The sequence below is a fragment of the Poecilia reticulata genome, linkage group LG18 (genome assembly GCF_000633615.1).
Source record: "Poecilia reticulata strain Guanapo linkage group LG18, Guppy_female_1.0+MT, whole genome shotgun sequence".
Lineage (NCBI taxonomy): Eukaryota > Metazoa > Chordata > Actinopteri > Cyprinodontiformes > Poeciliidae > Poecilia > Poecilia reticulata.
In genome coordinates, this window is record NC_024348.1 from 19,373,607 (window position 1) to 19,386,499 (window position 12,893).

The 12,893-nt window shown below is 38.3% G+C and overlaps 3 protein-coding genes across 3 annotated transcripts; all 3 read left to right on the top strand.

Annotated features, from left to right (window-relative positions):
• The first annotated feature begins 2,918 nt into the window (after positions 1–2,918).
• On the top strand, positions 2,919–3,296 carry LOC108167176 (butyrophilin-like protein 2). The gene has a single exon (XM_017310337.1). It carries the CDS (start codon positions 2,919–2,921, stop codon positions 3,294–3,296), a length of 378 nt encoding a protein of 125 aa, XP_017165826.1.
• A 1,637-nt stretch (positions 3,297–4,933) lies between these two features.
• Positions 4,934–7,979, top strand: LOC103480869 (uncharacterized). The gene is made up of 4 exons (XM_008436070.1): positions 4,934–5,009; positions 6,457–6,521; positions 6,582–6,692; positions 7,097–7,979. The coding sequence occupies exons 1-4, from the start codon at positions 4,990–4,992 to the stop codon at positions 7,723–7,725; spliced, it is 825 nt and encodes a 274-aa protein (XP_008434292.1). The 5' UTR covers positions 4,934–4,989; the 3' UTR covers positions 7,726–7,979.
• Positions 7,980–9,840: 1,861 nt separating this feature from the next.
• Positions 9,841–12,725, top strand: LOC103480911 (Fc receptor-like protein 5). The gene is made up of 5 exons (XM_008436111.2): positions 9,841–10,005; positions 10,418–10,684; positions 12,003–12,278; positions 12,455–12,562; positions 12,682–12,725. Exons 1-5 carry the CDS (start codon positions 9,975–9,977, stop codon positions 12,723–12,725), a joined length of 726 nt encoding a protein of 241 aa, XP_008434333.1. The 5' UTR covers positions 9,841–9,974.
• The last annotated feature ends 168 nt before the right edge of the window (positions 12,726–12,893 follow it).

Below are 12,893 nucleotides of genomic sequence, written 5' to 3' on the forward strand. Positions count from 1 at the left end.
CATAAACCTGTGGCTGTTTTTGATTGAAGCTTTTGAAGACTAAACTTCATGAATGTCAGATTAAAAGTCTGAACTGGACTGAACAAATTTTTGCTTCCAGTGTTTATTACTCATTTCTTGATGCTGAAGTGAATCTATAAAGGAACCCTCAACCCTTTTAAACAACCTCGTCCTCACTGGAACCTTTTATTTCTACAATGGGTTGTAGTTTTCAAGACACTTTTCAGAAAAGATTTTAACAATAAACTGTCCCAAAACATAATTTTTACTCTTCCTGACCTGTAAGTGACTCTAGCTAAGGCACACAGGACTTTCACATAATGGCTCCTCGCAAGATTAGTAGTAAATGCAACAAGAAAACAAGAAATGTGAACAAGAACTCACAAGTAGAGTCTTGTGCAGTGTAAATAAAACTGCGGAAAACTCCCAACAAACAGGTTGGGATTTTCCATGCTAAGCATTAATTGTTCATACCCACTTCATCTAGTTTCAGTTCTGATGTTAGGCTGTGGTCCTTTTTCCAGTTTTCACAACAGAAAAAACTCCTCTGACAAACAGGTTTGTAGTTTGTCATTGGAGACGAGCTGTGGGTGTTCGTCTGCATGACGTAGCTGAGTGGCCAGACCAAACAAAGTGAAGCACGTCACACCCAGAAAGGAAAAGACGGATTTATGAATGAAGTTGAATCAGAATCAGACCAGCTCTTCTGCTGACAGGATTTAAAAAGGGCTGTTCATTAATGTGATTTTTTTTTTTAAACAAAACAATTATTTTTCTTATGAAACAGAGGGAATTTGTTTCAGACCAGCTGGCGATGTATTTTTGGCTTTGCCTCATACTTGGAACGATTTTCTTCAAGGGTATGTATTAAAAAGGGAGATGTGGTTTTACATGAGCACTTAAAGAAAGATTTATTTATAAATGTGTAGACTTAGGTTGGTAAATAATAATCAACAAAACTGCTCCTTACAGAACAACATTAGCCTGAGATTTAATCATTCAAACGTGTTTAACAAAACAGGATCAAAGACACTAAAGCAGAGCTAAGTTTAGAGTTATCTATTTCATTTTTACTTGGAGACAGATTTTTAGTAAGATGACTGATTTATTGGACGTTAGGTAATAATTTTGCTGCTTTTATAAGAGGCTTTAAATAAACAGTGATAGTCTAAGTGCTACTATAAATGTTGAGGTGTAAACAGCTACATTGGGGTTCTTGACACTAAAAATCTTTTTACAACAAACAGCAACATCATTCCTGATCACTCCTCAAACCATAAGCTTTTGATTTTATCTGGTTTCTTTTCCCATCTGATAAAAATTAAGCACATTTTGTCTTTTTTTTTATTATATTCTTTTTGCACACAGGAGCAATCAGAAGAGTGTGGAGTTTGCATATTGTGGCTCCATTATTTGTGAAACCTGCATGTTTAGGAATGATGAATATTGACGGAAATCTGTTTCCCAGGAGATACTTTCTGAGCTGAATTAAAAAATGCTACAAGCATTCAACTTGTTAAACTTAGAGCTTTGTGTTCCAGGAAATCCTTACTACACATTTACAGTAATAATGTTTACGTCCTCTCGAATGATAAAAAAATGAGTCACATGACTTTTTCCATGTGTGCTTAACAGCATTCTTAGTTTGTGAGTCATAAGAGGAACAGCTTCCTGCAGCCGTCCTGGCATGCAAACCGTGTGTTATGCTCATGATTACGCAACACTTAGCTCAGGTGAGGGAAGTTCAAGAGAATGCTAAAGTGTCTGCAAAGATGTTTTATAGAGATGTGACTCAAGTTGTGTTTTCTAATGTCTCCAATCAGAAAAAGAAAGTTTCAGCATACTAATGTATGTTGTAATTTCACTTTTTCTCAGCTTAACCAAACTACCTTATTCCAAGTGTTGGTAATTAAAAAAAAACTAAATCATATTAATCACATTCTAGTGCTGTGATTAATCATGATTAATCACTAAGCCTAACTTTATAAGTTTGAAATATAAATATGCATGCAGTAATGGTTCCAGCAGGAATAATGCCCTGGGAAAAACCCTCCTGCTGCTACACTCCAACCAATTAAAATACAGGTAATTATATTTTTTGTGCATTTTTTTGTTGTCAGTTACATGTAGAGCATGAGTGGGGTCCTGCTCTGTTTCAGTGTTTTGTCCCCCCTCTTGCCGTACCCGGCGATCCACATCCCATTACCACATAGGGCATCAGGATGCAACTACGGAATGTTATCGAAGAAATCAGACAAACATGAAATAAACCAGATATGATGACATGGTGGACGGAGCGGGAAATGCAGCAGGACAAAGAGGGAGTGTTTGTTTTTTTTAAAGATAACGGTTTTGTACTTACAAAAGACAAATAATTTCACTGGAATTACCACAGGAGCAACGTCATACGCCTTTTTATGTGTAAGTGGATCTAAAAGATCTTTATTAAAGTTTGGTACATTTTTGATTGACTGGCTCTCCTGGAATCTCATTAATGAGATGTGAGTTTCCAGCAAACGGTATCAATGCAGTTTAGCATTGTGTCAAAACACTTCATGACGCCTCATCATGACACTTTTTTTTCTCAAGGTACAGTCCAATGAAGGGCAGCTGTGTCACCAATTCTGTATAAAACCAGTAAGATTTAGGCTACTTGAGACATCTGTCAGAAACTAAAGATGTTAAATAACACAATCCACCAGAAGAACTTGGAATTTGTTGCTAATGTTGCTTTCTTAGCACCTTTTTCTGCACTAATTCACAGAGCTTTGAGTCTCCGAGGAGTTGCTCACCAGTTGGTTTTTCTGCGCATTTGTAAAATTGTGATCTGCTTTTTTTCTTTTTGAAACCAATAATATTTACTACACTGTAACTTAAGTACAACACATTCATAAAATCAAAAATATTCATTGGCTACTATGTTTACATTTTTTAAAGGTGGTTATTCTGCAAATGTTCACCCTGAGAAGGTCGTAGCCTTTGCTGGTGGAAACGCCATCCTCCCCTGCAACTTGAAAATCCCTGTGAGTGATCACATTCCGACGGTGGAGTGGTCCAAGGAAGACCTGGACTCAGACATCGTCTTCTTGTACCGTGATGGCTATGAGACATTTGAGATGAAGAACCTGGCCTTTGAGTTCAGGACGAGTCTCTTCATGAGAGAGGTGAAAAACGGGAACTTCTCGCTGAGGATCTCCAACCTGAAGCCGTCAGACTCCGGGATCTATCAGTGTTTGATCATCCAAGGGAACAGAAGCAGAGAGGCGACAAAAGTAGAGCTGGCGGTTGGTATGTAGCATTTACTTTGTTTAATATGCTGAATTGAACTGGGATAAAAATAAAAATTTGTTGTTTATATGTGCATCTTTATTATTATTATTATTATTATTATTATTATTATTATTATTACTACTACTAATGTTATTTTGTCATCATTAAGGCCACCACTCCAATTTTATGTTTCATAATAAAAATCTTATGTCTTCATTGTATTTCCCTGTCTGTCATGTAATTGCGCATTTCACTTTTCCTACACTTGACAAATCCAGGACTTTTAGATTGCTAACATACCTGAAGGTTCATAAATATTGACCACTGACAGGTGAAGTAAACAACATAATATCCGATGCAAATTGTGAACATTTTGTTCTTTAAAGTTTTTGTATTGGGACTTGGTGGGACTTGGGAAAAAAATGGGAATTGTAAGAATTTCGGTAAATTTGATAAGACCCAATTGTGACGGCTGGAGAACTGGGTCAGAGCAACTCCAAAACTGTGATTCTTGTTTGCGGTTCCAAGGACCGCCTGCCCTAAACACCTGGCATAGACTCTGTTGTTTAAATGAGAATCTATGGATGTAGACAAGACAATAAAGGCATGTAGTTATTAGGCCACAGCTGCTTTTACTTCCTGGTTGTGCACCGGTGATGTCCCTCTATGCCCATTTTGGGACTATTGTGCCCTCTTCTGGAGTAGATGTGCATAGCAACTGTAACTGTGTAAAAGAAATGTTAGCACTTCAACCAAAAACAGATACATATGCTATATAAAGCACTTAATATAGCATATTGTTAAATAAGCTGTCCACTGTTAAATGAGAAACTAATGGGAATGTGAGCACCAGAACTGGATCATGAATCAGATTTTTGGTGACATCATACACTGTAGATGGCCAGATGTGTGGGTGCCACTTACCTGCAAGGCAACTTGCCACCAGAAAGCTGGACAACATTGTGCAAAACAAAGTATTACTACTTTGTTTTGCGCAATGTTGTCCCTGTTTTCTCAATCCAATCAATAGGGATCCATAGGGATCCTACTTTACAACATACAGGAGCTGAAGGATCTGCTGCTAACGTCATGGTGCCAACATACACTTAGGGCTCCAGTGGAGTCCATGCCTTTGACTGGACAGACCTGTGCGACTACAAAATGGAGGCAGACACAAGTAAATCAATCAAGTTCATGTAACACACTTCAACAACAAGGCAGTTGAAAGTGCTTTACATCATAAAAACATAAAAATGAAAGGCATGAAAACAACAGTCACCAGTAGACTAACATTACTTTTTGTTTAGTGCCATCATCATGATCATCAATAAATATAAAATATGTTGGTCAATGTTTTATTTATAATGTTTCATAAGTATCTCTAGACAGGTGGGCTTCAGTTTTGGTTTAAAGGAACTCTGTTTCAGCAGTTTTGTAGTTTTCTGGGCATTTGTTCCAGATTGGTGGTGCATAGAAGCTGAATGCTGCTTCTCCATGTTTGATCATAACGTACAGTTTGACAAAGTGTTTAAAATTGTTTCCACAGCTGCAGCATCTGAGCCGAAACTCACAGTGGTTTTTATCAAAAGTGAAGGAGCGACTGTGGCATATGAAACAAGCTGCTGGCTGTCTTTGGATGATGAAGGAAATGACATCACTGATGAGGGGCCAAACCAGGAACAAGATTCCAGAGGATGCTTCTCTAGGCGAAATTTCTCTATGCAGGATTCCACAAGAAGGTAACAGCAGCTCACATTTTTCCTTTTTTTAACCTTCCTTTTTGCATCTATGCAATATAATATAGAAATGTCTGGACCATGTCCAAAAAAGCACTTTTTTATGCCATATATGAAGGATTTAATAGTACTTATCACATCTTATATCTTACTAATAGGATGCAAAAATCAAAGACTGCATGAAACAATAGTGATTGTGTTCTGTTGTAGATTCTCTGTCATCCAGCACATGATAATCCTAAGGCAATTGGACTTATTCTTTTATCCAGTATATTGTTGGAAATAAGTTACATGTTCTTACAACAATCCATCAGTATGATGGTCCTTAGTAAAGCATGTCTCTGATTTTACTCAATCCAGAAATGTAGGGCTTCAGGGTTGGCTTGCATTTCCATTCTTAATGCACTTCAGACATTTACACCTTCATTCATTGCAATATTTCACATTAACAGAACCGTGCATACACCAGGGATGAGAATGCTGGGTGTAGGAGCCATGGCCTTCATTTGCTGTTGCATCTGATGTGGAGATGGGTTTGAGTGCACTGGTGTGTTATTGTTTGTGTGAAAGGATTGTTGCTCCTGCTGTTTGCTTTGGACCTGTGTTTCTATGTTGGGCAAATGGCCCGAGGGATTGACTGTTGTCTTCCCACCTGGGGCTGGTACAACCTTTAAGGTCTGAGGCAACCAGATCTGTGCCACTCCTGGGTATTGACTGTTCAAAAGCGCACCCACCTCCAAATTGCATATCTGCACACACTCAATCCACGTAGACACACAAACCCACCCTATCAGCACACATCCACTCCTGCACCCATACACATAATCCAGATGGCTGAGGGCCATTGGTATACAGGCTTGTATTCGTTGATGTGGTTTGTCTAATTCTGCCAATGAGTGGCTGATAAAATAGTTCCTCCAATTTATGTAAAATATCTTCATGATCAGATTCTGTCTTTATTTCCTTCTTTAAAATAATAGCTATTTGTCACTTTTAGATTGCAGGTGATCTTTTTTGTTAGGAATGTAGTCAGTACAAATAAAGTTAGTAAACTATAGAAAAGCATATTTGATCCTATCTGTTTTTAGAAAAACCAGCAGAGCAAGCAGCTGTCACTACCTCATGAAGCAGCTTTACAAAATTTGCTGAAGTGAGTTGAAATCAGCATGAAATTATGGATTATTATCCAAACCCACCATCATAAATCTGCCTATTCAGATTTATAATTCTGATGTCAAAAATTACTATTATTTTATGCCGCTAGAGGGAGCCCATGAGTTAATGTGGTCAGAAATTTAATTTAATTAATCTTTTGATTCCATCCACCATTATCTACCATGTATCCAGGGCTGAGTTGTTCAGCATTGATGTATGTAAACATTTTTACACGAGTTGTTTGCCTAAAATGGTTAAATTACTTTAAAATAAACTGATGACCATGTGACCGCAGGATTGTCTGGAGAATGAACCAACCACAAATGGATCAGAACAGGACTGCAGAGATCCTCCTTTCAGGTAAAAAAAAAAATAAATTACAATCATAAGTTTATTTCTTAACAATTCTTTTCCTTTTAGTTTCCTGTACGAGGTTCAAGTTTGAAATTTGCTGCGTTGTTGGAGTGATTTCTATTATCTTGCTTTTCTCTGGAATCTCAATTTGCATGTGGCAGACCTCTTGCAAAAATGGTAAGTAAGAGTTGTCTTTTGATAATAAATTACTAAAGGACAAGAACAAATTTGTACCAATAATAAAATGATCACAAAAATACATCTCTTCTGGTTTTTAAATAGTAAATGGATTAAGTAGACTGCAACTAACACCTTCAAACTGCTGTTTGAAGACGCAAACATAACAATTATTGTTACTTGTAAAAAAGTTGCTGAAATTTAATTTCTGAACAAACTTACAATGTCAAATCTTCCAATAAAATAATAATAATAATATATAAAAGAATAAATTGTCACAATAACTCAACATTAAGAATAATATACCTAAAGCTACAAAAAATAGATTATTTCCTCAGATGTAGTTTAGATTTCTTGCAAAGGTTTCACGAGTGTTAACTCTTGTTTTGTGGTTTTAACTGCAGCGAGGAAGAAAATCAACCGAAGAAAATCATCCAACTCTGATTTGAAAAGTGTGAACTGTGAAATGAATAACCTTCTGAATAACATATCTGAAAACACAGAAAAAATCAAGAATGAGGATCTAGAGAAACAGATTTACGATCTGAAATTAGAGAGCAGACACAAAGATGAGACTATCCGTCAACTACAGGAGGACATCCGATCTACGGGTGACGTCTACCAGCATGACAAGACAACAAATTTCCAAAGTTCTTCTGAATCCCAGCAGAATATTCTGAGATACTTCACCCAAACTCCAGACCTCAACACAGACACCAAAAAGATCCAGAAAAAGTTTTCAAAACATGGAAAATCTGGTCATGAAAAGCCAAACAGCAAACTGAGTCCTGGTCGATCATCGAAAAGAGAATTAGATCAAAGCAACATGTCAACTTTGGGTGCCTCAGGTTCTGCAGCTGGCCTCAGGCTTCTTGGGGCAGTCAAGGAAACAAATGTCCATCCCACAAATGATCACTTAATTAATGGTGATTATAGTGACACAGTGGTTCACCGCAGACATTTTTCATGGCCTTTAAATCCTTTAGAGTCTATTAACCGTTATTCTCCTCTGGCTGATATGACAGAAGAGTAGCAACGTTTGGATAAATGTATTTTTTTCATGGCTACTTATACCTGCACCTCTCATTATCCCACTGCCTTCTTTCAGCAGTCATGTTGGATAATACTAAAAAAAGTAATAATAATACCATTAATAATAAAAAAAATTGTCATGCAGTACTCCTGGTCACTTATGAAACTCTTGGTTTTAGCTACTGTCTCTTTATACCAACAACAAATTGGTTATATGTGTGCTTAATGTGTTTTAATGTCGAGAACATTCCAAGATGGTGGGATTAGAGATTCCCAACAGATTTCACAAAATTTGCAAGATTACACATTTCTTTCCTTCTTCCTGCTCCTTTTTCACTTCTATAAAAGTGTTGTAAGACTTTGTATTTTTAATTAATGATGAAATTTGTTAAATCAAGTGAATAAACTAATTAAAGATAATGATTTAAGTATCACAAACTGAGGAAGTCAAACAATGAAAAGAAATGCCAATTTCATACCTAATACCTGTCATGTAAACATCAACCAGACTTTCAATCAGAAAATCTGGCTGCAGTAGCAGAGAGGGCAGCACTGAGACAATTTTGAGCCAAATATTAATGAATTAAACAAGTTTACATGAAAATGTTACAACAATTTGCATAGAAACATAACAATATCACTCTTAGAGTCCAATTTATACAGTTTATCTAGAAAAAAGGGACCCAGACAGGACAAAGATGGTTTCCTTTCCCTCTTGAGGCCCATTTATAGCTAACAGTTGACCTACATCAAATCACTGGGGCTCCATACACACAGATGAGTGTTGGATAAATGTTATATTATCTTTTTCTACTTATTAGTTTTCATTCTAAATAATATAATTATCTATAAAAGTATCTCTTCTGTTTATGAATAGTGTGTGGATTTAGTAGAAACTTGTGTCACATATTTGTTTCATGTGGTTGTAAAACCACCCCCGCTCCAGGACGCCAGCAGACAGTTGCTGGTGTCAACGATGCATGCTGACTATTATCTTATAAGGAGAAGAAGGCCAGTTGGGGGCATCTGGAGAAGGAAGAGGAATGYATACTGTAAACCAGTTTCAGCCTGTTTGCTCCCCCACCTTTAGAAACCATTTTGTAACCAGGGCTTTTCCCCAAATAAAAAGCGGGGAGAGCGGAATGCAAGCCAGAGTTTGTTTGGGGMATGTGACTGGTTGCATCTCCGAACACCTCTCCTCGCAGCGAGTTGAATTCTAATCTCTGTCTCCGTGTTTCTTTTGCAGAGTTATATACTTATGTCAGGGGTTAAACCTGACAATGAGTTTCAGTGCCTCTGCTAATTTATTTTGTCATTTAGGTTGTGCATCCAGGCAGACCTGGTGTTTAGGTCTTTGAAAAAAAGAAAAAAATCATGAAAGCTTTTTGATACAATGATGTGACAATGAAAACTGCATGCACCTCACCCTCAGTGGCGCAAAAAGTGGGTATGCAGCGCATGCAACCCATAGGGGCGCAACATCAGAGGGGGCGTCAAAACCCTGTCTGGAGGGGGCGACGTGCCGATGATGTTTTCCCATACACTTCAGTGCGCTTTACGCACCTTTACCTCACGCATGTGACGAGGTAAATATGGCAAGTTTTACCCTTCACTTATCGTCGTCGGTGGGGGGGGGGCGATTTATGTTTTTGCATCCACCTGAATAATGTGTAGTTCCGCCACTGCTCACCCTCACAGATAAGCACTACGACTTTCTGTGTTATTTGTGTGTTTTGTGACATTTAGTATGGCCCCACCAATTGGCCCAGCATGCTGCTCAGGATCCTGTCATGGACACACAACTTAATCATTTACAAAAATTTACCATGTTTATCTCAGTGTGGATTTCCCCTCCTGTGATGAACACGGAACCATTATGAATCCAACAGACTGGTATCCATTTCAATATGTTGCCTGGTTACCTGTTAAAATCCTATTATTCAGGTTTCATAAATGCTGCTTTCAATCAGTGTTCAAAAATCTAAGATCCATTAAAATGATCAATCCCAACAAGGTGTTTTTATGCTTTTGGTTTTAAAAGGTGGTTGTGCTGCAGCCCACAAATATTAAACAGTAGCAGGTTTTCTGTTAAAAGAGCTCCTTGTGCTCAGTTTGTTCTGTGAACCTTCATCGTCAGAAAAGAAACATGATTCTGACACCCTTCGGTAGCCTCTGCGGCGCCTGCAGGATCTTTGCTTCTCACAAAGGAAGTGAGAAGCGTGTTTTTCAGTCAGTCGACGGTCAGACAGGATGCTGGTAACACCGTTCTGCCTGATGCTGAGTGAGTAAAAACACCGTAAACTTTCCACTCCTTTACTTTCACCTGTTTGTAATCTCTCATTATGTCCTAATATGATCGCTTGTTTTTCTGATCAAACTGTGTAAAAATATTTTCCACCACATACTTTTTTTTCTCAGTGTTTGTGTTGATTTTCTGGAACAGTTTCACACTTTCTGTGCAACTTCCTCTGTTAGTTTTCAACTGCCCACCATTTTTTATTTGTTGATTTCTTCTTTTTTGTCTTTCCATCAATGTCTTTTCCTCTGCTTTTTGTTCCTTTGCGAGTTTGAATTCCACTTCATCCTCTAATCGCCTCCTTCCATACTCTATTTTTGATAAATTATTTTCATTGTGTTTAAAATAATATTTCCCCTGAATTTATTGCCGATGTGAACCGTCTGATCCCCCTCAGCCTGCCTTCAGGTCAGCCCTGACCGGTCCCAGTTCTTCCGCTACGACTCCATCTCCCTGAGCTGCGAGGATCTGATCAACTCCACCGGCTGGAAGGTGAAGAGGAAAACTTCAGACAGCGGGGTCAGGCCATGCTACTCCGGCTGGGGCTTCCCCTCCGCGGCCTCCACCTGCACCATTGGTAACACCTACCCCACGGACACCGGGGTGTACTGGTGCGAGTCGGACACAGGGGAGCGAAGCAATGAGGTCAACATCACCATAACCGGTACAGTTTATAAATGAACTCCACGCCTAAAAATCTGTCAATTTGGTTTGGGTTTTGATGACCTTCTGCAAAATGGCGAGTTTATGATCCTCTAACAGAGGGAAGATTATTTTGTCTTTTCCGTGCCAAAAAAAAAAATCCAAACAGCCAAATTAGTATTTTTTGAATGTTTTCAATCATTTTGCCTTTATTAAAAAGATGATTGAAAGCTGTGCAAATACTTTGCACATCACATGAATGATAGTAATCTTTCATATATTGTGCAAAAGATACCTCCATAACAACAGTATCACCATTTTCTTCTTCTTGCACAGTTTACCTTTCTGGTGTCGCTGTTAACATTTTCACTTCATGTTTCTTGTTAGCTGAAAACGTAGTCAGAACAAAGTGCAACAAATGTGGAAACTTGCTTACAGAAATGAAGCCACAAAAGTATTAAAAAGTCAAAAAACAAAGCTTGTATCTGGCCTACATTTGGGACTCCTCTAGGTTCCATATTGGAGCCCCTAATTTTTCCACCAGTTCTAATGAATAAATTATGAAGATGATGCACAACTCTACTTTAAATTTTCACCAGGTCACTATGAACCCATTTAAGCTTTGAGTAGATCAATAGAACAAATGAAAGCGTGGATGTGAAATAACTTTATTCAGTTTTCTGAAGTTGTTATTTTTGGATAAAGAGTCAATGCAGAGCTTCAGTTATTACAGCTGGAAACTAGAGATCAGGCCTAACATCTGGAAGTAGTGATGGACTCAGACCTGAACCTTAAGAGTCACATAAAGACAGTTACAAAGTCGACCTTCTGTCACCTGAAAAACTTTTCCAGAGTAAAAGGATTCATGATCCAGAAAGATGTAGAACAACTCCATCCATCCATCCATCCATCCATCCATCCATCCATCCATCCATCCATCCATCCATCCATCCATCCATCCATCCATCCATCCATCTGAATCAGGACTCAGTTTTTAGACTTCTCTAGTCTGGAACAAACTTTCAGAAAACTTCGGAAATGCTGGAAAACTGAGTTCTTTTAAGTCAAACTCTTATTTCTTGAGAGTTGGCTTTGATTAAAAATAAGTTGAACATTCATCAATATTATAGTTTTCCTTTATTTTGCCATTTTAAAGTAAGATTCTTCTTGTTTGTTATTTTATGTTTTCATCTTCTGCTCCAAAACCAGATTGTTACAAACAAAAAATCTGTGCTGCAGCTTTAAATTAAAAACTACCTCAGCCAATGTGACTGCATTAGTGGATCTGAAGCACAGAGGCTCAAAATACTAAAACCTCCTTTATTTGTTTCCCCCCAAAGATCGCGCAGTGATTCTGGAGAGTCCTGCCATGCCGGTGTCGGAAGGAGCTGCTGTGGTTCTGTACTGTAAAGCTGAGACCAACGCCTCCAAACACAAATACAACTTCTTCAAAGATGGCCGCCTCATCAGGAGCAACTGCTCAGGAGAGATGACCCTTCTCAGCGCTTCCAAATCCGATGAGGGTCTCTACACCTGCAGCGCCGCAGGGCTTGGAGAATCAGAAGGCAGCTGGCTGACGGTCTTCAGTGACCCAAACAATCAACACGTCCAGCTCAGTGAGGAGAATCCTCCATATTCCTACAGTGTTTAATAGACCTCCACTTCAGAGCTCTCTGAAGTCACATCATTGCCTTCAACTTAGCTACATAAACACCAGCATTCGAATTTAAAAAGAAAGTATTGTTTTTATCTACAGCATCTCTGTCACCAACATCTTCGGCTTTGCCCACAGCCTCAGTGTCATTTCCTGGTTCCAGACTGTTGTGTCACCTGATAGTGGGGATACCTTACCTGCTGTCCACCATCTTACTGGGACTCATATACAGAGACAGGAAGAGAGGTAACACCATCTGTCCTGGAAATCCTGTTTTCTCATTTCTACTCTTTCAACTCAGAAACTTTTAAAACCTTAAAAGAAAAAAATAGACTGAATTATAATCAGCTAACATCAACCTATAGAGAAACTGGACAGTATTTATGCATACAGTGTGGCCATTAAATAGAGCAACTCAAATCACACAGTGGCAGATCTTCATTTTAACCTTCTGGGTCTAATTTCTTCTGTGTTTTGTTTTGAAATCTTCAAGCAATATCACAACTGTAGACAAACAAATTAAGGAAGTCAGACAGCAGGAGGCGATGTTGTAGGTAATTGATAACTAGGGTAATTA